The sequence below is a fragment of the Scophthalmus maximus genome, chromosome 3, assembly GCF_022379125.1.
Source record: "Scophthalmus maximus strain ysfricsl-2021 chromosome 3, ASM2237912v1, whole genome shotgun sequence".
Classification (NCBI taxonomy): domain Eukaryota; kingdom Metazoa; phylum Chordata; class Actinopteri; order Pleuronectiformes; family Scophthalmidae; genus Scophthalmus; species Scophthalmus maximus.
The window spans coordinates 20,861,681-20,888,701 of NC_061517.1; the positions used below are offsets into that span (position 1 = coordinate 20,861,681).

Sequence of the window (27,021 nt, forward strand, 5' to 3'; positions counted from 1 at the left end):
CGATGCACCATTCACTCGGCTGTCTATCGAGAAAAAGACACGAAACCGACCCGTCGATCGAAGAGTTTCCTGACACGAGGTCCGGTGAGCTCTTGTTGCCGGCAAGACCTTTTTGCTGATATTGCTTTTGAACAATTGGCTCCAGGAAGGGGGGGGGGGGGGGGGGGGGGGGGGGGGGGGACACGGAGGGTTTAAAATAGTAGCACACAACCCCCCTGTCTCACAACCTTTCCTGATATAAGGCTCTGGACTCGAAAATCAGTACCAACACACACTCCTCATTGTGTGTGTGTGTAGAAAAAAAAATCCTCTGGATAGCGGTTTTCTTCAAACTGGATTACCGAAAGGATGTGAGCGAGACGAATACAATGTCGTAATATACAAGAAGCTTATTCCACCTGTGAGGGTGTTGTGTCAAGTAACAGTTTTCTGCTTCAGTTCCGCTTTTTACAGTCTTTTCCTCGGCCACCCAATAAATTATCACAGTACCATGAATGTACGTCACGCGTACATGTGCGAACATAAACACACACACGCACACGAGCTTAAAGAGACCTGCACACACTCCTATAAAGGGCGTTTGGACTTTCACCCCCCTCCTCCCTCTCTCTGTCACACACACGCGCACGCACACACGCACACGCACACACACACACACACACACGTACACCCCGCCCACCCCACACCCCCCCCCCCCCCCCCCCCCCCCCCCCCCTGCTTCAAGCGTCAGTCTGTCAGTGTGGGTCAGTGGGGTCAGTTTGCAGAGCGTCCTGTCCTGCTGCTTCGTGGAAAGCGGTGGACTTTGAGGTGTTTCGACAGGTGATCGCTGCGGGCAAACTTCTTCTCGCACACGATGCACTGGTACGGTTTCACCCCCGAGTGCGAGCGGCGGTGTCGGGACAGCTCGTCGGACCTGGAGAACCTGTCGGGGAAAAAAAAAAGGAAACCCAGGAGGGGGGGGGGGGGGGGGGGGGGGATTAATAACCACTTCCCTTTTGGCTTTGTTTCATTCTGTGCTCGCGATTGATAATGGTAATCGATGACATTTCACACTTTCATCTGTTTGTGCGTGGTGCTTCCTGTATTAAAAGTGAATAATGCTGTCATGCTTACAAGCCGCCACATAAGCATCACAGCCATGTCGAGCTGTTTCGTGTGAGGGTAATCCGAGAGGTGCGACACTACACATGTTTTGCCCTTTGTCTCTGCGAAGTTGAAGCGCCGCTCCCGTATTTAGCTCAACACATGAGCAGTGCCAATCCCAGCCCGGTCTATTCCGGGCCTGCTCTGCCCCGGTCTCTATGGGCCGCGTCCAGCTTGGATATCGTGACAGTGTGGGGTTAAGTGGATGACAGACTTGTGCCTGTTGTACACGCGTGTGTGTGTGTGTGTGTGTGTGTGTGTGTGTGTGTGTATCTCAGTAAGGCTGTTAAAGTCCGATTAATCTGTATCACGGATTGCTTCCCGGGCCCATTTCCAGCGGCAGCGGCAGCAGGCCGACGGCGGGAAGGTGATAATTCACTTGAGATGTAAAGACGTCACCCACAGTCATGTCAAACCATTTCCGCTCGAGACGCGGATTACACAACCGGCCTGTTCAGCCTTTTAATGGCCCCGGTAATAAATCAAAAAAAAAAAAGAAGATAACTGACGCAGCTGCTAGAGAAACTTTCCAAAACAACAACACTCGGGGGAGACACGAGGAGTCACCCGCCACAAAGGCAACCGCACACGTGCACCGCTGAATGTTTCACGGCAAGGTCAGGTGCGCACGCGAGGATCCACCTCTGGATGCGAAAGGCCGGACTGCAGTGCCCAAAAGAACCCGGTTCGCGTGGACCCGAGAAAAAGATCAGGAAAGTGTGGAGGGGACAAAACCCCAAAAACGCCGCCGACTCGCTCGTCAGACGCAGGGCAAGCCGCTGTTGTGACAAAATGTGGCCGATTTCCCCTCGGAGGGAGGCAGCGTGAGGGACACGGGAGCGTTTGTGTTTGCCCAGATTCAGCCAATCGCATCGAAACTCGCCGGGCGACATTTCATCACACAGCGGGACAGTGGTCCCATGAGCACACGCACGGCCAAAGCAGCAGAAGAGCTTGTCGGGGCCGGGGGGTGGGGGGGGGGTGAAGAGGTGGAATGTCCTCGACTGGCCGAGTCGGTCAGCTGATCTCTGTGTGACTGAGCTGCTGTTTCACCTGCTGAAGGCGGACAAACTCCACAACAAGCGAGATCTGAGGGAGGAACAGAACAGTGAAGGTTCACCGTGTCCGCAGATGCCTGGGGGCCACTGACCGCAGAGGATTATCCACGAAATATATAAAAAAAATGATGACCTTGTTTGACGTGAATCTGTCCAGTTACTGTTGAGCCCCCCCAAGAATCTGGGTCCCGCGCACATCGCTTTCCATATTCATGTAAAGATTGGACACTTTATTCTTTATTCTATTTCAAATCGAACGTGCCGAGGGTCCGAGCCCGAGGAGCGAATGCGCTGCAACTGTCCAAAATGCTCAGCGCGGACGGCGGACAGGATCACTGCCGTTGACGGCGGCGCTGCGGGCGCTGCTGAGGAGCAGCGGAATGAACAGCGTTGTGGTTTTCCAACGCGGCTGCTCCAAGGATGCGGCGCCGCTCCGACGTCTCCCTGCGCCTCTGTTGCGACTTCCGGTCCTTGTCGGTGAAACGCCACCCCGTCGTCACCTGCGATGCCGGCGCGCGCGCGCTTGTGGGTTTGTCGTCGTTATTGCGTTAATTGACTCGTTTCATTTTGATTGTACTAAAGACGAGGGAGCGAAACGTCGACGTTCCGGAGCGGAGGGGGGGGGGGGGGGGGGGGGGCTGCAAATATGTTGAAATATTCATGAGTGCAGTTTCAACACTACTTTAAATCACTACGGGTGACGAAAGGCCCCGCCACAACATATGTACGTTTGCGTTGACTTTCATCAGCACATGAGTGAAAGTTATTGGTAGGGTTTCGTGACACACGGTGCACCAGCAAAGAGGCAATGTTATTATAAAGATACGATCAGAAACCACACCAGCCTCTTCACGCCGCACGTGATGGGACTCATGTACGTTCGAAAGGTATGCATTACAACCCTAAAGCTGGGCCATGTCAGCGTCAAGCCTAGGCACGCTGCGCAGCACGTGCAGCTATTCTTATGGCCCGTACTGGGCCAACGATAACAAACTGTACGGGGGGGGGAGATCTTTTCAGCATTTTGGGACTAATGCAAACACACACGGCCCGATTGTTCCTTCGAGTCCACATTTTCTGCGATGAGATCGATCACGTGCAAGTTCTCTCTCAAGACCATCTGGCCCCGGCCCCCCGCCCCCACCGAACCAGAACTCTCTGTTTCTCTGTTCCTCCCACTCCGCATTCGAACATGTGTGATGTTTCCCCGCTCCTGTTTGTTTCCCGGGCTGGCGGGTGAGGTCACCGAGTTCATTGCCGTGGAGGGTGGAGGGCACTTCTCTTGCTCACTTGAGTGCGTGTGTGTGTGTGTGTTTGTGTGTGTGTTTGTGTGTGTGTGTGTGTGTGTGTTTTTCACATGAGGACTGCGGGTTTTTTTGCACTTAAAAAGTCCTCGGGGGCAGTTTGGCGTGGCCGCAGCGCGACACATGCTGTAGTGTACACACTGAGCGTGGGCGCTGTGGGAAACACATATGCAGGCTTTGTTCCAGCTTGTCCCTAACACTGCGCTCTGCCGCCCAACAGCGCAGAGTGAAAAACAGCCTGGGAGGGTGGGACGGTGGGGTCGCTTACACACCTGGAGATTTACAGTAAACAGAGATTTTTGAGATTTTTTTTTTTCACCCCCGTCCGCGTCAAAGCTCTGTGCGGGCTCTCTCAGAGAGAGAGCGAGAGAGAGAGAGAGAGGGATATGTGTCAAAATCGAAAAGCCAAATCAAACTGTGGCAGCTCTGTCACCACCCAACGCTGTTTTGTAAAAACGAATGTGTCAGCTGACAAGTACAACAAGCCGCTGCCCCGATGACAGACGCCGCGTTTTTTTTTTAAACGGTTTGAACCCTGCAGTCCGACACAAGTGTCCATGCAGCTCTGAGCTGAAAATACTGTGTGTGCACGTGCGTGTGTGTGCGTGTGTGTGTGTGTGTATGTGGCCTGCACATGTTCCTTTAAGTGTTTACATGTGACTGAGTCTATGCATCCGGATCTGTACATGATGTGAGCACAACCATTGAAATACAGTCAGAGAGAAAGAAAGTGATAAAAGTAGAAAAAGCTTTAAAAAAAAAAAAATACAGAAAAAAAAACTGTTTGGCATAAGAAAGAATTAGAACTCTCACAGATTTATGGGTTAAGTAGGAGTCCAGCCAATGAAAGACAGTCCTCTCGACTTCAGAGGAGCCAACACATGCATCTATTCTAAGGTTACAGAGGGTGAGGGGTGCCTGACTCCCCCTGCTCACCTCAATTTCCTGGCCCCGAGGGAGAGGAGCAAGGAAAGGGCAACTTTATAACTCACTTTATTGCCCGCTCTCGTGTAAAGACTACAGAGGTGCGGTGTAAGGAGGAATGGGAGTATTATGTTTTAAGGTGAGCTGAAGAAATGCATGGTCCCCAGAGCCGGCAGTTCATTAGAAGACTAATGCAACCCTTTTCAAAGGTGCAAATATACACAATCATTTGCATAAAACAAATGCTTTCTTCCTGAGGCATACAGAAAATTTGCTATTGAAATGAGCAGGAATAGACCTGCAAATCTGAGTTATAGTTTCAAAAGGAACCATAGTGCATATAATACAGAGAATGGTTAAGATATAGAGGGGCTATGGCGGTATATCTATTTGTAGCTGTCTATCTATGGACAAATCACCAAGAGAGGATTTGCACTGCAAGAGACTTGCACGGCACAAACTAGGGCTGCAACTAACGATTATTTCCATAATCGCTTAATCGCTTAGCTGTTTGATCCATAAAAATGTCAGTAAATGGTGAAAAATGTCAATCGTATTTCCCAAAACCTCCAAAATGATGTTTGGTTTTGTCACAGGTCACAGAGGAGCAAAGAAACCAGAAAATATTCACATTTAAGAAGCTGGGAATTAAGACCTTTTTTTTTTCATAAAAACTTCTCGGACCGCTTAATTGATTATCAAAATAGTTGGCGATTTTATTTCCCTCAATTGATGCATGACATCAGTTATACGTTGCCTTATAAAGGCCACTGCAATATAGCGACCACTGCGCTGTGTTTTGTAAATTCATTGTTTGTGTATGTTCCCATTAGTGAAGCAGAATTTCAGCTGCGAATCAGAAAGAGTTTTATCTGAGATTATAAAGACACACGTGTCAGTCAAATTAACGCGGAAATGCTTTGGCGCTGAATATGGTCACTTCAGACTTTTACTAATATTACGTGACAGGACTCAAATGATGATACATTAGTCTCAAAATGTTGATGATCCATTTAAATGTACTCATTTGCTGAGTTTGACAAGAAGATCAATACCACTCGCTTGTCTGTGCAGTAATAATGACAGGGCCTGGAGTCAGTTAGCTTAGTATAAGTATTGGAACAGGGAAACAGCTAACTGCATCCAGAGTTAAAAAAGCTGCCCACCAGCACGTCTAAATCTCACTAACAAACACATTTTGTCACATTTGGTGAAGCAGTACACATACGAAAAAATTAAAAATTCAATTTTTTTTACTTGAACTCATGTAACTACTCGTGGGCAACGAGCACAGGGGTCGCAGTGACTTCCTGGAGGCTGAGCAACCACATGGGGAAGGCAAGGCGTGACATTGATCTTCTAGTCTGAGTCATTGCAAGAAAGTGAATGGATATATTTCCCAAAAAATACCAAACTGTTCCTTTAGGTTCCACGTTAAACGCTGGCTCGATGCAATTACACAGGCTAGCACAGGGGGAAAGTGTGTGCTACAAATGCTTTTTACACATTATTTAAATGTTAGAGAACTTGTTTGCTTCAAGTCAGCCTTAAAAAAAGCTTATTTTTTCCAGAACTACTGTAATTTCATATTAGGCTATGCTTATCAATACTCGGATATATGCAAAGTATTTGCCCCTTGCCCGAGACAAGGCATATTTAAGGATCTCTAATGGCTGCAGGTGCAGCCTCCTCTCGTGGTGTGTTGTTTGCAGGGAGAAGCATGATCACTGAACTTGCTGACTGATACCACCTGAACTAAACCTAATCCTCATTTTACACTTCAACTCAACCCTTACCATAGTCAAACCTTCACCGCAATGCTTTCCCCAACATAACCCTGCCTCTGTCCTTGTGTGGAAAAAAACACAAGCACACACTATAAGCTCCCTTGGGCAATAGCTGTATGTAAAGATGGGTAAACCAATGACCAACAGGTCAAAAGGTTGCATTTTTACTTTGGATAAAATGGTTTAAATGAGGATTCTTTCTTTTTTTTATTAGATGAAGGCAAATATTAAAGATGAGGAAAAACCTAATTACGGCAGTTTGCATCCGGGGAGTCTTTAAAAATGTATCACGGGATGAAAATCAATTCTGGGTGCTATAAGCGCTTGTCTAATGTGAAACCCTTTATCTTGATTCTGCAATAATCCAGTGTATCTCCACTGTGTGGATGTGAAGGGGCTGCAGACAGTGAGCAAACAAGTGGAGTAACTAACAGGGTGCAAAGTCTGAATGCAAAACTTCAAAAGGAGCTCTATCTAATCTAGAACTTTACCATGAGGCAAAAACACAGAGATAGCAGGACACAGCAGGTGTGCAGGGAAAGAACAAATTGTAACTGTCTCGGCTAGACTTTAATGTGACTTCCCTGAAGATGGGCCTTTCCCTTCCATCCATTAACAATCTTAACTGAGCCTTGTGAATCCTTAGGGTTATCATCTATTTAAAACATATTTCTGCCCTTATAAAACCTTTCTTCCCCCCCTCCCATACAATATCTTGGTTCTATTAAACACAGCGGTCGCGTCTCTCACTGTGAATGAGTTTCTAGACTTTTAATCATTTTTCCATTTCTGTGAAAAGGATGAAAACCCTCCAGCATATTTCAGCCTCCAAGATGTGTGCCAAAGTCAAATTTTCTATGTTATAAACCCAGAATAAAAACCATGGTTATTTACGCGACAAAATCAAAGTCAAAGTCTACGCACATCAAGGGGAGTCAGTTATTAACAGCTTCCTTCAAGTGTCTATATGTCTCCCCTGCAGAAGATGATAATTTTGGTTCCTCTCTGTAATCTCTCAAGTGCAGGTAAACACAGTTCACACTTCAAGCACAATAGATGAAACTGTACTAACTGCAATCTATCTATCCTTTTTTCTCCATCCACTGTTCCAAACGTTGATCAGAACTACTCTGCAATATGTGGTGGTCGATAAAGTCATCGGATCGTCTCATTCGACTCATTACTTGTTTGATTCGTCTAAACTAATATACAGACTCTTGCTCACCTCCATCCACAGCCGGGCCATGTGCAGGCGAAGGGTTTCTCTCCCGTGTGCCTCCTCAGATGGGCTTTCAGGTGGCTGCTCTTGGTGTACATCTTATTGCAGCCGGGAAAAGAACACTTGTGCATTTTAATAAGGTCTGCTACTGCACTCTTCTGGTACCTCTGACTTCCAGCGAGGACCCCTGCGGCCGAGCCTCCGCCCAACCCGCCTTCCCCGAGCCCGGTGGGTTTAGCGGCAATGGGCACAGGCGCAATCCGGACAAATTTGGATGAAGCAGCACTTCCAGTTTTACTTGAGCCACTCGTGTTTGCCGGGGAAAGCAGCTGAGGCACCAAAGCAAAGGTCTGCCCCTGGATGTTGACCAGGAGCTGGGCAATTTTGATATCCGATGAGGCCCCGTTTGGCTGGGATTGAGTTTTCTGAGGTTGGGTTTGCTGAGAGATGGCATCTGATATGGCACTGGGGTTGGGTTCTTGTTTGATCTGCATGGGCTGGATTTGTAGGATGACCGGCATGCTGGAGGCAGCACCGGTACCATCTGATGATGCTGGCGATGATCCGCAGTCCTCCTGTTTGATCCCATCGACTCGACTGCTAGTGACACAACTGGCATCCACTGTTGACGGTGAGCTGTCCATGTAAGAAGGACATGGTGAATGTTTGGTCTCTGTGGAGGACGAGCGTGGAGAATGAGCCACGGGAACAGTCTGATCGGATTTTTGTAACACTGATACAAGTTCTCCCGCTAATGTCCTTGAACCTTCTGCCTCAGCGTCCTCTAATGTTGGCGACAATGCTTCATCCCTCCCCTCCTCTTCTTTCTCCACTGCCACCACCATGTTCTCTTCAAGGAACTCCTCAATCTCTTCCAGGGTGGGCTGGAAGAGAAGTGCTGCGGGATCCTGCAGCTCATCAAGGAAGACGGGAAACTCGAAATAGTCCTCTTTGGACTGATGCTGAAATAGACTCAGCCGCTGCTCCCTCTTGGACTCCCAGGCCAGGCCCATGGGTAGAAGAGGGACTGTGAGAGATGACGAGGAAGAGAACGGTGGTGAGGAGACACATAGAGAGGAGAACAGAGGAGAAGAGAGAGAGCTGCTGCTGCTGTGGCCATTAGGGCTCAAAGAGGTGGTAAGGGAGTTCTGGGAGAGCAGGAGGTCCAGCAGGCTGTCCTGACTCTCTCCTCCCGATGAGGAGCTGCAGCTCCTGCTGCTCCTGCTGCTCCTGCTTTCATAGCTGGAGCCGAAAACGTGCCGCGAGGTTGGCGATGAGGACTCGGGGCTGGAGCAGAGGGAGGATCGAGGGCTGGAGGAGTCACTGAGGTCGTCCTCCGAGACACGGGGCGAGGAGGAGACCGCCAACCCTTGGTAGGGATGGTGTAGGTGGTGGTGGTGGTGGTGGTGGTAAATGCTTGCGTCAGTTACCATGATGCCCGGCGACACGCCACCATTGGCGTGGCGACAGAGGCAGTTGCAGTCAGACTCCTGGGAGCCGGTGTAGTACAAGAAGGTCTCCTCACCAAGCGGCAAGTGATCCACCATTCCTGTTCGGGTGGATGGCAGCTGACTCCGCTCTGCGCCAAAGATTCAAGCTGTTCTGCTGCTGGAGATCGTCAAATGTTGATCAAAACGTATTTCTTCTTCCTGAAAAAGAAAAAAACAACGTTGTTTTTATCATACATTACAGTGAAGGTTCATTTTGCATAAAAAGGTGTATCCACTATCTGGTGGCAGCTCAGACTGTGCATCATTTTAATGACTTGTAAGGTTGTGTCCTGCCTGACAACAGCCTGTCAGGCTGAGATTAATGTTTCACAGTTCCTTCAAGTTTCTATGGAAGTAAGTCAACCAGCAGACTGACTGAAAACTTTCATTATGTTTTTGGTGTCTTTGCACTACCTGCTGCTTTTGCAAAAGATATGCAGCTGATAGCACTTCAAAAGAAAGGTCAACCACGTGTGAAGGAATTTGAAGAGTGTGCGTGTGTGTTTGTGTGCGTGTGTGTGTGTGTGTGTGTGGACGCTGCAGCTGCTGGTTCAGTCGTCAAGCTGACCATGTGGAATCAGGGTTTCCCATTTCTCTCCACTAAAGACACATGTTTCACGCTGTCATTTAATGCTGTCTTCCCATTTGTTTCCCTCCCGTATTCAGCTACGTCCGTACGATCAAATACTTGCAATGGTGCATAACGTGCAGATACACGCAGAACATAGTGATATACTTACAAAGATTAGGATTAACTTGAGGCACAGTTGGCGAGCACAAAGGGGTTCAGTCAGTCAGTGTAACATCAGCAGATTGATGTGGGATGAGGAGTGAAGGACTCAGTGTCTATTTTTGTCCATCAAACAGTCTACAAACAATGCGCCACGTCGTCATGGGCATGGATTAAAAACTATGCTAGAAATAATCAAATGGCTTTAAATGCTGTGGGTGGCTTTAGGTGATTAATCATGACAATTTAATCTGCTAAAAAAAAAAAGGCCACATGTGTTATGCATGAGAGACTGAAAACAAAATGTGTGTGCGCCCTCTTGTGTGAAGCCAAGATGCAGCTCTTTCCCAAATCGAGTCAAGGGATCGTCGGAGGACCTGACAGGGTTCCATGTGCGCTCAGGACAATATGAACTGTTTGATTAGTCAATTTGTTGTTTAATCAAGAGTTTAATCGAGAACAGTTGGACGAATGTTGATCAAATGTCCGAGTGCCGCTTGTTTCACTCAACTTTCACTCTTCAGAATACAGTTTCAGAGGGATTAACGCCAAAAAAAACAAAAAACATCCGACGCAGCATTGGTTTTCTAATCTGACAACATCATGTGACATGGGAGTTATGGGACCTGCAGCTGCTGCAATTCCTCCTGGGAGTGGACGAGAGGAAAGAAAATAGTTTGGGAACACCTTGGCTTGACCAGGTGTTGAGTCATTTGCCCTAAAGTAACCCTGCGCGCCGCCGTCAAACACGACGAGGGGGCTTTGACAGCAGTGTGGTGCGCTCCTGGTCTCCACCGCGCTGCAATAAGTGTTTTAACACTGCGGGCTGTGACATCTGGCCAAATCACAGATAATAGGAACATGACAAGTTGGACACGGTATGAACATGAACAGACACTGGGTATGGGCAGCATCGTGTACACAATGCACACGGTGTCGCCGTGCCAAAGCGTCTCCGCTGTGCCGCGCGATGACAGGAATAAACACCCTCTCACACACAAGACTATACTGTTAAATCCCACCAGCGGCTCCGCTCCCCCCTTCTGCACTTACCCGAGTACGAGTACGGGAGGAATCCAAAATCCCGCTCCTCTGCGCACAGAGCACCTCGCTCTAAAGTAGCCGTCAGTGCGTAATAGTGCGTAATGGCAATATAACCCTCGCGACACGGTCTTTGCATAACTGCATGCCTCCAAACACGCACGCACGCACACACGCGCGCGCACACACACGCGTACACAAACTCTCACACTCTCTCTGACACACACACATACGCAGACACACTACCACTCTCTCTTTCTCTCTCTCTCTCTCTCTTTCTGTAGAAGACTGGTGGTTCGCCTAAGCGTCACATGATCGGAGCTGGGCACATAAAACCAGTCAAATTAGGGGGTCGGCTCATGAAGGCTCGCCTGCTCGGCGCGCCGCAATTGGCCCTCGGTGAGAGGGGGCCGGCCCTCAGGGTCTGGCGTCAATGGAAAGATGGAGCGTGTGTGTGCGTGTGTAAGGGAAGGAGGTAGGATGTGTACTACCCAGACCTGCTCATAAAGCCACCTTCATAACAACTACAGACTAAGATTGTGACTCATTAACATTAGGCCTCTTGCAATATTCCCATTAGACATACACTTACAGTGTTGTTGTGTTCATATGTTTCTATTGTACAGTAGTAGTAGTATCACTCATTACAATATTCCCCTGAATAATTTAACTTTGTTAATCTAATTTGACCTAAAACCTGTATACATGTTCTTCATATTCTTTGTATTAGTCTTAGTATCTAGTTTTGTATTTTTATATACATTTTTACTTTTCATGCAATTCATGCAATTTTCGACAATTGTCTCTGACTGTATGGCTGCTATGACAAATTCATTTCGCCTGAGGATTAATAAAGTAATCTATTTATCTACCTATCTATCTGGACTCATCATAGAATATGGTATTGAATCTATTGAAATGTGACAGGATGATAATCCTGATGAGAAAAAATCAGAGCACACAGTTCAACATTTTGGTTCCTAAGAGTCCACTGTGGTACCAACTGAGCATTTCGCCTGTTACAGATGACCAAGGCTGAATAAGTGGCTGAGTGACCGAGTCGATGAGGGAGCCATTGACTAGGTTAAGCGAGTGTGTTTACGTGCTGCCTAATAACATCAGTATTAGAAGTTTTGCTTTCATTCCAGCCTGAGCAGACATCGTATAAACACCTCCGCTGGGCCCAAGCAACTTCACTGGCTCCAGCCTAATTTGATTTGCCTGCTTAGGTTAGATTACCTCTCAGCGTGTTTGGATAAATGGTCCACCTTCAGCCTGCTTGCAAACATCAGCAGTGTTTCAGCGTGTGCCTGTGTACAGCGCAGACTCAGTGGCTAATATGCTGTGTGTACGCAATGTCGCACTGAGGTGGTGTGTTTTGTATGAATCCTATGGAATAGACTACTAATACTGCTACCGTTGCTGCTGCTATTGCCAATGATACCATAACCGCCAGTGGTATTGTCGCCACTGATACCACTTTTTTTACTCCTGCTAATACTGCTACTGATACTGTACTTAAGGATGGGCTGAGAAATTCCGGTATCAGATTTCGGCTCATTTAGTGGCCAGAGCAATTTACTGAAATCGTTGTGCCGCGCACAGGCAACATGGACATTTCCGCACATGCTTAGGTAACATTACACTTAACTCTGGTGGCAACACAACATACTCTCTACATGGCTCTGGCAGCAAGTAACATTGGCCTATAGTGAGCCATTATCCAAAGTGTGACTGTATTTCGCGCAGCATGATTCTGACACTGGGATGTATGGCATTCATTTAATACTTGCGTGAAAGCGTTTCTACTTTGCAAGCACACAGAACAGTATCCGCGAGCGGCTGAGAGGAATGCGAGCGAGGGAGCATTTACGTCCTACCCCCACCAGGAAGGCGACGCAGGATTTGGTGCAGGCCCTTGTCATCTCAAGTGTGGACTACTCAACTTTCTCCTAGTTGGTCTGCCGGCATGTGCCATCCGACCTCTGCAGCTCATCCACAACGCAGCTTCCCGGCTGGTCTTCAACCATCCCGAGTTCCCCCACACTACACCGCTCCTCTGCGCCCTGCACTGGCTCTCGCCGTCGGCTCGAATCCGATTCAAAGCGCTGGTACTCGCCATATGTGATGCGAATGGCTCAGGCCCTTCCTACATCCAGAACATGGTCAAACCTTACACCCCCAGACCGTCCACTCCTCTCTGCTACTGCCAAATGGCTCGCTACTCCCTCCCTACAAGGGGTGGGCAGCCACCGCTCAACTAAACCCCGTCTGTTTGCTTTTCCTGGTTCCTCAGTGGTGGAACGAGCTCCCCATTGACACCTGGACAGCAGAATCACTACAGACGTTCCGTCGCAGACTGAATACTCACCTGTTCAGACTGCACCTTAGTCCATGAATCATAAACACAGCCGGTTGTGCCTGTTTAATTCATTTATATATACTCTCATGATTCTTGCACTTTTTGGGTAATATCTTCATGGTTGAATGCACTTACTGTAAGTCACTTATGTTAGCGTCAGCTAAATAAGTGTAATGTAACTATAACTGCTTCAACTATGACTTCTACTCCTGCCACTGCTGTGAGAACAACATGCAGCAACTATTCAGCTTCTACTGCCCTACTACTTTCATTGAAACTGCTGTTAATCCTGTGGCTACCAATCGGGAGGAAACTCTGTGTGTCTGTCTCTTTGCCTCATTCGATCAACTTCAGACTCGGTGGGTGTATTGCTGAGGATACCAGGAAGAGCAACGTCAACTGTGAAGTTGTTTGTAGGAAGGGGATCTCCAGAAAGCTTCAAACATCGAGCATTATTAATTGCGGGGTGGAGCTGCGGGATGAATGTTCCACAATACGCCTGCCCAATCAAAAATGTTGTCGGTGGCTGAATTCCGTTGGCTTCTTCAGTGTCAGCATCCTGGTATTGCTGGCACACTGTCACACTGTCGTGGCGTACCGGGACACCTGAGTAGAGTGGAGCCACTGACATATTTTGCCAGTAACACCTGTGCTTTTTCTGCAACGGCATTAGTCCAAATGTCTGCTTTGAAAAAGGACTGCACTTGTTTGATTCACTCCCGCTGCCTGACGTGATTTTGTCACAGATAACAGTTTGAGCGTAAATGTTTTCTAAATGTTTTTTGCTTTCCCCACAAATCAAATGGTCCATGGCTCGTTTAGCAAACTCACGGCCTTCCTCAGCTGATACTGACGTGGAATCCGAGGTCCTGTGAGGCTGCTCACAAAAGAGTTCTTAAAGGGAAACAGGAGGGCTGCTGTTCACTGTGTCCAGTCAACACCTCTCTGTTTTCCCACACAGATTACATCTTTGCCCATAATAGTCGGCTTATTGAATATATTAGGAAGTCCTGGTATCTTGTTAGGCGAAGCTTTACTGGAGCTCCTGTGTCTCTGTCACCACTTTTAAGGTCCCAAGACATATTTCTTAGTCTAATGCGATGTTGTGTTTGAGGAAACGCTGGGCTCATAGTGATTACTCATTGCAGAGTCTCATGAAGTCCACAGAGGTTCTTTTCTTTGGGCCACAAACTAATTGGTTTCGGCTGTTCTATTCAAACTCACAAACACCTACACATATGCATATTATGTAAGCACCCACATGGACCTAATGGATGCAATTGATTTATTTCCTCTGGTGATGCTTGCGACTTGCCAAAAGTTTAATGGGTAAAATGTGTGCTTCTTGGGTTCATTTTCCAAGGTTGTAACGATCGTAGATAATACTCATAAGAAAGTTGGCAGTGCTTGAAGGGAGATTTCGCTAAATACTTTCTCATCCATTGGAGGCAAGTTGGATGTCAAGGTTATTATTTCACCAAAAATAAAGTGAATAAAAAGCATCTGAGGGCCCATGCAAATTTTTCTGGTTGATCTAATTTAACCAAAGATTGTGTATCTATTCTTACTGGTTGCAGAAGTTGCAAGCATTTCTACTCTATATTAATAATTTTCTGACTTCATAGTGTTGTCACGATAACGTCACTCCTACCGTCATCATGACATATCATGAATTCATTTTGAATCTATATAAGCATTAAGTCATGTCTATTGTCCTGTTATACTGTAGTTATACTGCAGATATATTGTACCTCCAAACATTGCATTTCTTGACTGACTTCATCGTGACATCTTAATCACATCGTTAATCATGTGATGGGGGTAATTTTCTGATGAATATAAGCTTTAGATTTTTTTTTTTAACTTATTGAATTGACTTTAAGCAAAAACAACATAAAATCATGCATAGTGTGAACACTAAGTAGTCTCGCGACAGGGGTCAGGGGTCCTGACTGATATATTTCTCCTAATAAATCAGCACTGAAGACCGCTAGTTATTCCAATGGAGACAGCAACAACATGCTGTCATATAGCAACTACTAAGCGCTGCCCATGGATTTTCTCTCTACACCTATTATGTACCTTGTCTTGGAAACTGTGCATGTTGGTCCATATCCATAAATTACTCATCTGTAGATACCCGCTCAAGCAATAATCCACCAAGTTTGGTGAAAATCCTTTTTGTTCTATCTTTTCTAAACAGTTTGGTGTCTTGGCCAAGTGTTTGAGCTGCAACCAGCTTGGGCCTCACCAGCTGACACGGACCCCTACAGCTTTACACCCTGTCATGTAAACAGGAGTTCACTGGGTGATCGGAGCAAGTCTGCGGCTGCATCAGAGCAGATTATTTTGCCTTCTCCTGACATAACTGCCACTGACCCAACACCACTAACTGTGATTTGGTGTTTTTCATGTTGTGGTGACTGGGATATGATCACATCTCTGCCACATAATTGGAAAAACAAGACTGTGGATGGTCAAGTTATTTTTTCTCCTCTGAGATGTTAAAAAAGTGTTTTTTTTCGTGGGCTAGTAAATCTATTACAGGACACTTCACCCTTCGACACAGTCTCTGTTTTTCTCAAACACACACACACACACACATTTATTTTCAGATACTCTCCTGAGACGTTCACTGTACCAACAGCAATGTGGATTGTTAGCAAACCCCCCCCCCCCCAAAAAAAACAGCTCGTTGTTGGGAACAAAGTCTCCCTCGGAGAATTACGCAATACGTTTTCAATAAAGCTCTGAAGCCCCAACAGGCCAACACCCCCCAATACCAAGCACTACAACTGCTACCAACCCAAACACTCATACACAACACCCCTTCTGTGTCTAATGCACTTCTTAGACAGCTTTGTTGGCCTGTAGTTACATTGGCAAGTCTCATCCTGTTTGATGGATTAAGTGTCTTTGCCCTTTACCTAAATAGACTGACTCACATTCAAATCTATAGAATCATTCACATGGAGCTACAGTGTACAAATAGGCCTCTGTGGACTCTGGCCCTCTCTCTCCGTACACTTGAGAACTTTTGCACAATTGCTCTGAATCATGTGTTTACATGTTAGTGTTTGTCTTTGTGTTTAACGCTAAATATGAGCCCCATTCCCCGCCTAATTTCAGTTTATTACTAACATATACTCTATTGAAATTTCTCAGTTGGGAGAGCGTTAGACTGAAGAGCTAAAGGTCCCTGGTTCAACTCTGGGTTTTGGCAGCTCATAAGCAGTCTTCCAGAAATTTCTCAGCTTGGAATAAGTAATTTTCCATCTATCTGACATGCCGTAGATGTTGCCTGACATGTGTCCAGATATTACAGTGCCAAGGATATCATCTATCAATATTACCCTGTCTATCCTGGTGTGAGTTGCAGCAGGTAGTCCTGACACACTTGTTCACAAGTCCCAAGTGTTTTCTTCCCTGCGGTCTCCTCCAAATGAGATGTGCCTACACCTGCAGAGGGAGGCTTCCGGGGGGCATCCATATTAGATGCCCTCAACCACCTCAACTCAGCCTGTCAAGCTTTCAATTCTCACAGAGCACATACTCATTGAAACATTGGGTGCTTGATTTGACAAGAGCAGGCTTCTTATTTCGGGGCCGAGATGATCTTGCGGGCTAAACTAACAGGTGTTGCTGGCAGTTTTTTTTTTTAGTATTGTTCAGTCATGAGTTGGTTGAATGTGAGAATCTACCCTACAAAATCCAGTACTTAGCTAAGGATGGAATCAGAAGTAATGCCGGGTTAATAATGCTTGAAGCAAGCTAGTTAGCCAGGCATGCCAACAGACTTAGATCTCGCCCCTCCAAACTTGTTTTCACACCAAAACTGAAAAGTGAATTTTCGCACTGCGCTGCTCACGCGAGTTCGGCCACAGGATGATCCTTTTTGTTTACTGGCGTGAGTGACGCCAGTAAAAAAAATTCTCCATTCTCTTCTGGACACGAATCTCAGCGCTAATTGGCCTTCGCCACAACGCATCGCATGAATATTTTGCTCCAGTTCAATTATTTCAACTGCAGCGAGTGAAGGGAATAACGTCCATGTCGCTTGGCGTGAGCGACGTGAAATTTGCGTCTTCTCGCATCTTTGAATTGGCAAGTATACAATCTCATCACGCGCAAAATGTGCCTCTCGCTTGGTGTGAACGCCCCATTACGCGTATTTGTCGAAGCTCTTTAAAGAGTCAACAGACAACGTTTGTGCCCCTAGTGGTATCAATGTGGTATCGGTTGCAAGATGCCAGTAAGGACCCAGATCATTTTCCCTCAGAGCTCCTGAGGAAGTTGTCAATGCCACAGGATATTGATAACAGAGGAGAAGACAGAAGTATGTGAAGCTCCTATGCAGCGTTAGCATCATGGCCAACTCAAAACAGGAAACAACTGTAAAAATCCCCTCAAGTTAAACATCTGGTAGTATTAATAAGTATGCTGGTTGTGTTACTGATTTAGTAGGGGGGAAAAAAACTGCATGTCAATTCTGAAGCCTCTCAAGTCCCAGAGCTCTCTCCACGTAGGAAATGCCCCTCAGAGGTTCACTCTGGTCGTATCGCTTTTTCTTTCACTCTCCTTCTTCACCTGCTTTTGTTCCTCCGTCAACGGGATTCTTTTTCTCTGCCGAGGTTGAGTTGTTTTTGTCAATTCGGAACCATCTGCCATTTCCATCAATGGAGATAGATACAAGGAGAACGCTATTCTCTTCCAAATTTGGGTTATGCAATGGGAGAAGAAGTTCCTTTGTGATTACAGGCTCATAAAAGACCAAATCAAGTGCGGATGCTGTCGTTTTTCCATCACCATTACACTGTGCAAATCAGTTTTAACATCACAATGACAAGCCAAAAAGTACATTTCCCAGAATCCTAACAACCATATTTAGATGATCTGATTTTACAGACTTTTTTTTTTCTTCATATGTTAATGTGAAAGTGGTAAATATTCACATTATTATAAGTGGATTCTACAACATTCTGTGGCTCTCGGTGCGAGACAGCAGTGAATGCAGAGTCAAGCTACACGTGACACTTTGGTCAGAAGTGGGTCCAGTCGGGTTTCAAGGTCAGGGAGCAATGAACCATGACTTCAGACACAATGACGCACATGCAGCGTAACAGAGTACATGACACCACATTCATTTAGGGGACAGTTTCATAGTTTTAACTGTTTTTTGTCATCGCAGCTGCTCCTCTTCTCTGTTACTGTACGTAACGTTAAGAGTAAATAGACGGACAAAGAAAGAGAACGACAGAAGACTAACTTCCTGTTTTTTGTTTGTTCTCCTTCTCCTGCCATTTGTTTAACCTATTAAAACATGACCAGGCAGTTCATCACCTGCCTTTCAAGGTCTTGAACTAATTCTGTTGTCAACAAATCTGCCTCTCTGCGTCTACACTCACTTGTTTTTGAAGGGAATCTTCTCAGAGGCTGTTTAGATTTTTTTGTTTGTTGTACCTTATCATTCATCAACCAAAGCAGAACTCTGTCTCCAATTTGGATGAATAATCGACAACGTGAACCCAACGGTGTCGTGCATAAGGGGATTAGGCTCCTCAAGCTGATATCAGAAAACACATGTTCCATTTAAAGGACCCGATGGAGCAGTGCCATCTTTCTCTGCCAGTGGGTGTTTGACAAATATCTGATGCTAATGCGGAGGAAAGGCAGTTTACTCTGCGCTGTTATCAAACACCACCGATGGCACCAAAATATGCAAAGTCCACATAACACGTGCTGTGACATTAATATGCCGGCTTTGTTGTCTCTACTAATGCTGTCAACTGGCTGGTGGCCAAGTGGATCAGGTGAATAGAAGATGATCTTATTACTTATTCCTAGGAGGACGATTTCTGAACTGGGGTAAGGTGCTATAGGGGGCAAACAAGTTAGGGCAGCTTGCAATTTTCAATTACATAGTTCAAACGTTGATTGAAAGTCATCAAAAGCTGCTATCATTAAAGTATATATTTTTTTATTCCCAGTGGATTATATGCTAAAAAGTTTATGTTAAAGGTAAGCCTTTTCCAGAGGAGCCGTATGTGAAAACGCAATAGCACTTTACCCTAGTTCAGTAATCATCATAGCTATGCATATGACACCCAACTCATTTGACATTTGTCAGTGGATGTCGACGCACCACCCGAAGCTCAATCTAGACAAGACTGAGATGCTTTTCCTCCCAAGCTGAGGATTTGCGTGTTGCTAAAATACTACAGAAGATGTCTCCAGACATGTGAAATGATAAGATCTCGATAGTCTAAATGCTGAAGACTTCCTATGTGTCTCTAGCTTTAGAACCTTTACAGTTTTTTTAAAATAAGTATGGAGAACAAGAGAGAGGCAAAGGCTGACAGTAAATAGCGTGATAAATGGGGCTGGATATACTGAAAAAAAAAAGCCTTGACATGACCCTTTCCTGCTGTAAAACATAATAAAGAATCTGGTTAACACCACCATTGTCTTCCAAAAGTCCTCAGGTCCTGGATCGTGCTGTTTTTTTTGTTGTTGTTGTTGTTATTGGTTGTATTTTTTTACTTTTTTTTCAGGAAAAAGGTTGCTACAGTAAGTTAAGCACTGCTGTCATGGCTATTGCCATTCTCCGCAGAGAATATTATGCCTCCAAGTCCTGGATCCGTAGTCCTAATCCAAACCATGTACAGACACAGAGAACAAAGCTCTGCCTTTGTCCAAACTCCAAAACCGGGTTATAAAATATCCCCATTGATCCTTTGTCTGTTCTGATCTAAAAACAGCTCGCGTACGCCAGAGTTGGCCCACTCTTGATTTCATGGCTTTGACTTATGTCTCCGCCCATTCACAGATTCCAGTGACGGCAAGAGAGAGAGGAGGTGGAGAAGAGAGGTATGACACTGTCCCACACCTTTGGGAGAGCAGCGCGTGCTCACGTTAAGCTTTTGGGCAGATTCGAAAGGGATTGGCTCGTCATGTCTTTTTGTTCACACCCTATAAAGGGCAGTCAAACAAGTAAAGGTTTTGCGAGGGGTCTTGTGGTGCATCACTGTGCGGGCCACAGAGCGATGTCATCATCTGATCTAAGTCTCGGTAAGAAAGTTTTATCAAACCACTCCTTCGACAGGCCTGGACTCAGGAGAGACATTGCACAGATTTACCCGGCGTACGATTGCACTGACATGCCTCTCCTCGGTTTATGACTCCGGCCGCTGCACCTCTCAGCTGTGACAGCATAACAGCAACAAAAAGCTGTTTTATGAAGCGGCTCGGCGGTGAGGTAAATGGAAAAACAGAAAAGGCCACACTGTTGTTACTGGTAGCACCGACGCTGCTTTTTATTGAGGCTTTTTTAACCGTCGACACAATTACACTTCTTTGATTATTGACTTAGCATTAATTTGCAGCGTGCACAGTGGAATCTGTCACTTGGAATCAGTCACTCTGTACTCTCTTCACTGGACACGTTGCCTGGGCTGGGCCACACTTAAACTTGGTCCCCGTTCAGGTTTTGAGGAAACCACTTTGGAACCTGCACAAAACCCTCCGTGGCCCTGTGTTTTGGAGACAGGCAGTTAGAGCAATTTTCTTGAAAAGTACTCGCGCACAATCTCACAGTCATCTGTCCAATGTGCGGTGAAGCTCTCTCGGCGGTGGGCTGCGAACGCCGACTGTGCCTCCTTTCTCTTCCTCTTTTTCGAGGCTTGAAGGCTTCATTTATATTTGCCCAAAGTTTCCCTGAGCTAAGCCTCCCTGACCTATTACCCAAAGTCCCACAAAACCGGGTTTGTTCGCGGCCCTTTAAAAAGCACACACGTTTGTGCCAGATGTTGTTCCTTGTTTCTTTCCACACACTCGTAAAAAAAATGATGTTTTGAACGAAAGAGAGAAAGAAAAAAAAAAGCTCCTCATAATGACATCAGCATCTGCTTGTTGTTGTCCAGAGCTGCGGCACAATGAGATTGCAAACAGTGGCTCCATGAAAGCGAAGGTTATCAGTGTTTGACAGCTGCCCCCGTGGTCACGTTCCACTATGAAGCCCGTTTACTACAGCGCAGTCATTCACTCCCTCGGCTGCCTCTCGGGTCTCTCTGAGCGCACCCACGCCTGTCTGCTTCAAAACACCTACTTTAGCAGCATGTTTTCATCCAGGCAACAGCCACTGGCGCTTTTAGTCATTATGTTTAACAGGCTGTCGCAACATGTCCAGTGATCTGTACAGTCCCCTCTGCTAGTGTCTATACATAACAGCCCGCTTATGCAATGGTAAACAACCTGTACAGTGGATCCCTATGCGGGGGGACGTATGGGCCGGGACCTGGGAGAACTGTGCCTGTGCCTTTATTCAAGGATCAGGTGGTTGTTGCAAGTGTTCCAGTCCATCAGCTATTTACATTTCTACTCGACCATTTCAGTTATTGTGTTAAAGCTACAGTGTGTAATATTTAGAAGAACGTATTCACAGAAATTGAATATACTGTCCGGAATTGTGTGTTCAGATATGTATAATCACACTGCAACAAAGAACCGTTGTTTTTTCGTCAACTTGGAATGAGTTAAATATGGTAACATTAGGGGGACCAGACCACCGGGTAAATCGGCATGTTTGCTACGTCGTGTTGTGCTGCGTTCCGGTTCCACTGCGAGGTCGACAAAAAATCACCACCCCGACTTCCGGGGTCCGAGTTCCGGGCAGTTCCGAGGTGTGATGTAACGCAGCATTAAATATGGTTGCAGGGAACGGTCCAGAATTCGTCGCATTCGCGCTGAATTTCCAGCGCTGCGGGGAACCGGAAATGGAATTGGCGGTGCGTCACCATAAAATGTCCCCATGTCGGATGCTCAGTTGGTTTGCAACTTCACCGCCGGATGCTGCCAGAGAAGTTCAAAAAATAACACACTGGGGCTTTAAGGTTTAAAGGAGCAGGACCCAAATGCAGAGTGGAAATGTAGATAATAATTTTAATAAATTGTAGACTAAACAGACTCACAGTCTTTGGGGTAAAAAATGAAGAAAATCACTAGAGAATATTAAACAAAACAAACCAGGACACAAGGCACAACATCACAGGGGCGGGCAACAAACAGGTTGGGGGACAACTGAAAAAGACAAAAGGGAAGCACAGAGAATAAATAGACACAAGGTGGGCGGGGCTAATTGAACACAGGTGGAACACACCAGGAGCAGGTGCACACAATCAGGGGCCGGAGACACGGACATTAAAGGGAACAGACAAGAGACAGGGAAACAGGAAGTGCAGACACGCGAGGAAAGAAACTACAAAGTAAAACAGGAAATAGAAAACTAAATACAAGAAAGACAAGGGATAAATAACAAAAGTAACCATACGCAAGGAATGGAAAATGAATAAAAGTCCACTAAAAAACACAAAAGTGTTCATGAAGAAAAAACAACATAATCAGAGTTCATGACATATTATCCACAAGCTGTTAACCACACAGGGGACGATAACTCGTACATTGTACCTGCAAAACTGATCTCTGGCAACCTCAGCTCTACTTTGAATAGCTTTAAAAAAAATCAAAACATTCAGAAATGTTAAATTCCTACATTTTCTCACCTGTAATTTATTTGTATGAACATAATCTTGATCTTGACCCTGATTGCCCGCACTGTTAATCCACGACAAATGTTGCCTGTCTGTCAGTCCTGAGGGGGGGAGGGGGCTTTCCTTCAAATGAAGTTTCTTCCATTTTTCCTGTTTTTTTTTGTTATTTCCTTGTCCACCTCCAGGGTTGAAGCACAGAGGGCGCTGTGGCGCTGTACTGATCGTAAACCCCCCTTTGAGGCAAATGTATGGTTTGAGGATATTGGGCTGTAAATTCTATTTGACTTGGCTTGAACTGACTCTGCCATAATCCATATGATCATGGGTCGAGATTGACTTCTTGTGAAAGGTGTGGCTCACCTGACGCAGTAGTTCTGGGTGCTCACATCAAGCAAAACACACAAAAGAGCAAATCAGAAATAGAAAGTATTTCTCATGACAGCAGTAAACTTTTTCTACACTAACAGAAAAGGTCTCAACCTTCATATGTAAAGTGCCTTGAGATAATGTATGCTGTGATTTGGCACTACACAAATCAAATTGAATTGACTGACTCTTTCTTAAGGCTGTACACCTCTCTATTGTGTGTCATCGCTGACGAGCATCATAGCAGCTGTCAAGAGAAGAGAAATAGACTATTTATATACTCGTTTTTGTTGAAGTTCAGCATCAATGATGCTCAAACCAGATGAGCTGTGAGGACAAATGTGCCTGGGGAAAGTTACCGCTCTTTGGCAGAGTTTGGTGTCCAACAAGCAGCTTTCACAGGACCACACCTGACAGACAGTTTTGTGGCATGTGAGCTAATAGCGAAGAAGATGAAACCTCAGTCAGAAGCAGAATTTCGTGAAGGAGCCTTGTTGTGAAATCATTTGAAGTGAAATTAAAGCCGCGGCAAGCGCCACCGGAAAAGTGGGTTCCTATTCTGCAAGAACAAAAGTGTGCTGTGTCTTCTGAACATTCTGGTGGGTTTGCAAAACTCCTCCAGGCAAGAGGTTTCAGGACATGGACAAGTAGATAAAAGGAAATTGATGTATTTATCAAGGCCCTATGGTGAAGGCCCGCTCATTTTCACACTTTATTTCACCCTTTCCAAACAGGCGTGTGGCCTAACTTTAGGCCCGAGGTGTGAGCAGAAGGACCAGAGGCCTCTCTGTACGCAGCCACCTGGCTGGTGTCTACAATGCTACATGTGAGGCGTTCAGGGAACATCTATAAAACAGAAATAAAGCTCGGTAACACACTCTGCCCCCTCCCTCCACCACTACAAGTAACTTCTCAAGCTGCGGGAAGCTCCAAGACAAGATGGAGACAGATACAGGGTGTAGCAAAGTATCTACAGACGCCGTAAATCAGGCATGAGGTAAACACGTCACCGTTATGTATGGCCCTGTGTGCTTCGATCTGCTCACTCAATCAAGCATTGCGACGGGAGGCGGCTCATCTCGGCGGCGCGTCGAGCTGCAGAATGAATCACCACCCCGCGCAGGAACGCCGCGGCCCCTTAAATCATCTTTCTGCCAACGAACAACAACGCCCGGTGATGAGAGTGCGTCCCTTTGTTTTTTGGCAATGCTCCGCCGCAGTTCATCATCTGCGGGGGATACGACTCAGTCGTACCCGATATCAACACACGATATTTGTCAAAACAGTTACGTTTATTGTTGAAACTTCTACATTCTTCTTCTTCTTTTTTTTTAATGGACATTCATAAAAACGTCAACATACAATATAGATTTATCATTGGAGACACTGAGTTAAAAGGCTTTTAAAGCTCTACTCTAAGTGGGAGACATATTTCTCATTGTGTACTGTTCTATATACATGTACATTGTAAGCTTATTCATCTTCACTTTTCAAACACTGATCTGAATATAGACACGTTCATCGAGCCATGAGACAAAGACAAAGAGAGAGAGACCAAAAATGCTCCTGTACATAAAGTAAACAAATAAAATAAATCACACTACAGGCTGGCGCGCCGCCTCGGAGTACCTGCTGATGCGCAGCTGTCTTGCAGAGACCGTACACGTCTGGCGTGTTCCGACCTCGAGAACAGGCCACATCACTGCGGAATATCAAAAAATACGCGTCTCTTAATTGAAGAAGTTCACAAGCTCCGGTTGGCGAAAGTACCAGCTGTCTGCAGGACGCTGCGCGCACAGGTTCGCTCTGAATCCTGACCAATGAAATTGTACAGTGGCAGAGGTAAAATGCATAATATTTTGAGATATATTTCCATCTCTGTCTCTCTCTCTTTTTGGGACAATCAGTTGCAATGACACCACCGACTTCAACACTGTGACACACTTGTTCCCAAGCATGCAAAATCTTGACAATTATTGTTATTGTAGTGAATATGCTTACACGTAACACTAAACAGCATGAGCACTCCTCTAAGTCGACGCCATCACGCTGACGTTAACAAAAGTGTCTTCAAGGAGGTGACACATTTCACCTCCGGAGGGACGAAGCAGTGTTTATAGCCCAGTCTGTTATTCGACTGGTGAAGGTGCCTGAATCAGCCGGACCAGGCTACATGCGTCTGTGCCGTGTCGAGTCGAGTATAGGAATGTACAGTAAAGTCATGCATAATTATGATACCCTGCTCTACGAAGCATGAACACTAGGTGGCAGACTTTGCCCGCGTTGTACGCAGCTTCAGTCTGCCCGCCGCTAAAATGTCAAGTCACGGCGGGGGACGGGGGAGGCACATGCATAGGGCACACGTCACACTGAAAGTCAGGTATACAGTATATTGCTTCTTTTTTTTTTGTGCATTTATTCATCGTTGAGATTTCCTTCCCATCCTCCAAAACAAGATGCACACAAAGACCGTCTCCCCCCCCCCCCCCTCTGTTGCGTTCTCCCCTGCCACCATCTGTTTCTCCCATTTTTTCCTTCCCCCTCAGGCATCAAACAAATCCCTGACTGCTCCCCTCTCCCCTGCCACCTTGTCCATCTCTGTCTCATTCCCCCACACTCGTTTAATGTCAGCTTGGATTTTTTTTCTCCTTCCTCTTCTCCTTTCCATCTCTCCCTCGTCGCCTTTTTTCTTTCTTTCTTTCCTTCTTCCTTTCTTCTTCCTCCCTTCCCTCCTTCCCTCCGTGTCCACCTCTCTCTGCAGGGCAGCCGGAGAGACTGGCCTTTCCCGAGCAGCAGGGGTGGCGGTTGGGGGGGGGGGGGGGGGGGGGGGGGGGGGGGGGGGGGGGGTCTGCACTTAGCCTCCTCAGCCCACGCTGGGCAAAAGAGAGGGTGGGTGTAGAATGACTGACAGGTGTGTGTGTGTGAGTGTTTGACTGGTAATAATGAACATGTGACCAGAACACCATGTGACCAGAACACCAAGATCCCAAAAAGTACTTGAAGACCAAAGAAGGGCTTTTTGCTAACCGGGGGCTCTGCCTACATTTGGGGACTGGTTTGAATTGCATTTTGCGTCCCCTCGGACTCGTGCCAAAGAGAGACATGTCTACACTTCTGAGGACAAGGACACAGGTAAAAAATGATTTTGTGTGTGTGTGTGTGTGTGTGTGTGTGTGTGTGTGTGTGTGTTTGTGTGTCTGGTGAGGGGAAATTAGCAGGCAAATTCAAAAAGTCAAGCGGCGAAAGGTAGCCAGTGAGGCGGAGAGGGCCGGTCACGGTTCAGTCCCGCTGGTCGTCCGCAGAGCAAATGGGAAGTGATGCTGCAGGAGCGGGTGAGATCGAGAGGAGAAGACGGACGGGGGGGGGGGAAACAACAGCAGGCGGGTCAGGGACGAGAAGCCCGCTGCGTCCGTCTGATGTGCCTCTTTAGCTTCGGCGGCGATGAGAGAGGAAGAGGGCGAGCCACGGGTCGAGTCCGTCCGCTCCTCCCAAGTGCCAAATAAATGTCCGCGACGTGAAGGGAGGGGTGAGCAGAGTGGGGGGAGGGGGGAGAGAGGGAGAGAGTCAGAGATGAGTGGCCGCGGCTGTGTCGGGGGGGGTCAGATGTGCCGTCGGAGCCCCGGCACCGGCGAGGAGGACAGGGCCGGCCGCGGCTCAATTCCTCGGGTCTTCATGAAGGACAGCAGCTGGTCCGGGATCTCGGCGAGGACGTCTTTGGCCAGCCGGGCCATGCTGAGGACCTGGTTGCCAGATCGGTCGATGTAGTCTCTGAACGGAACAAACTGGAAGCGGGGGGAAAAATGATACAGTTTTCAGTTTTTTGGTTACGAATTGTGCATGCAGCAGACGTCGAGCGGTTGTTTGAATAAATGAGATAGAAAGATGGATGGATAGCTGAGGATAACGTGTTGTCAGTTCTCTTATGAGCTGCATGAGTGAGGGATCTTTAAAACTCATCTCACTGCTGAGACTAAAATCGGTGACCAACATGACTTCTCGTCGTGATCATAAAAATGACCTTTTATAATGATGTCTGCTGTGTACTTTACGAA

At 46.5% G+C, this 27,021-nt stretch overlaps 2 protein-coding genes across 3 annotated transcripts in view; both read right to left on the bottom strand.

Moving 5' to 3' along the window:
* Positions 1-715: 715 nt before the first annotated feature.
* On the bottom strand, positions 716-10,960 carry LOC118317284 (Krueppel-like factor 15). The gene is made up of 3 exons (XM_035645844.2): positions 10,709-10,960; positions 7,442-9,084; positions 716-922 (listed from the first exon to the last, which is right to left on the bottom strand). Exons 2-3 carry the CDS (start codon positions 8,980-8,982, stop codon positions 754-756), a joined length of 1,710 nt encoding a protein of 569 aa, XP_035501737.2. The 5' UTR covers positions 8,983-9,084; positions 10,709-10,960; the 3' UTR covers positions 716-753.
* A 13,282-nt stretch (positions 10,961-24,242) lies between these two features.
* The window catches only part of LOC118317493 (copine-9-like), an 81,663-nt gene continuing 78,884 nt past the window's right edge, over positions 24,243-27,021 (bottom strand). For both annotated transcript variants that reach the window (XM_035646244.2, XM_035646242.2), the window contains exon 20: positions 24,243-26,751. In XM_035646244.2, the coding sequence (XP_035502137.1) occupies positions 26,569-26,751 (183 nt within the window). In that variant the 3' untranslated portion in view covers positions 24,243-26,568. The remainder of the gene's footprint in view (positions 26,752-27,021) is intronic.

Bases quoted from the DNA above. Each gene is read 5' to 3' on its own strand.
- LOC118317284 (XM_035645844.2), bottom strand. From the start codon at position 8,982: ATGGTGGATCACTTGCCGCTTGGTGAGGAGACCTTCTTGTACTACACC. The intron at 923-7,441 runs GTGAGCAAGAGT...TTTCCCCGACAG, and splicing joins TGGCCCGGCTGTGGATGGAG to GTTCTCCAGGTCCGACGAGC.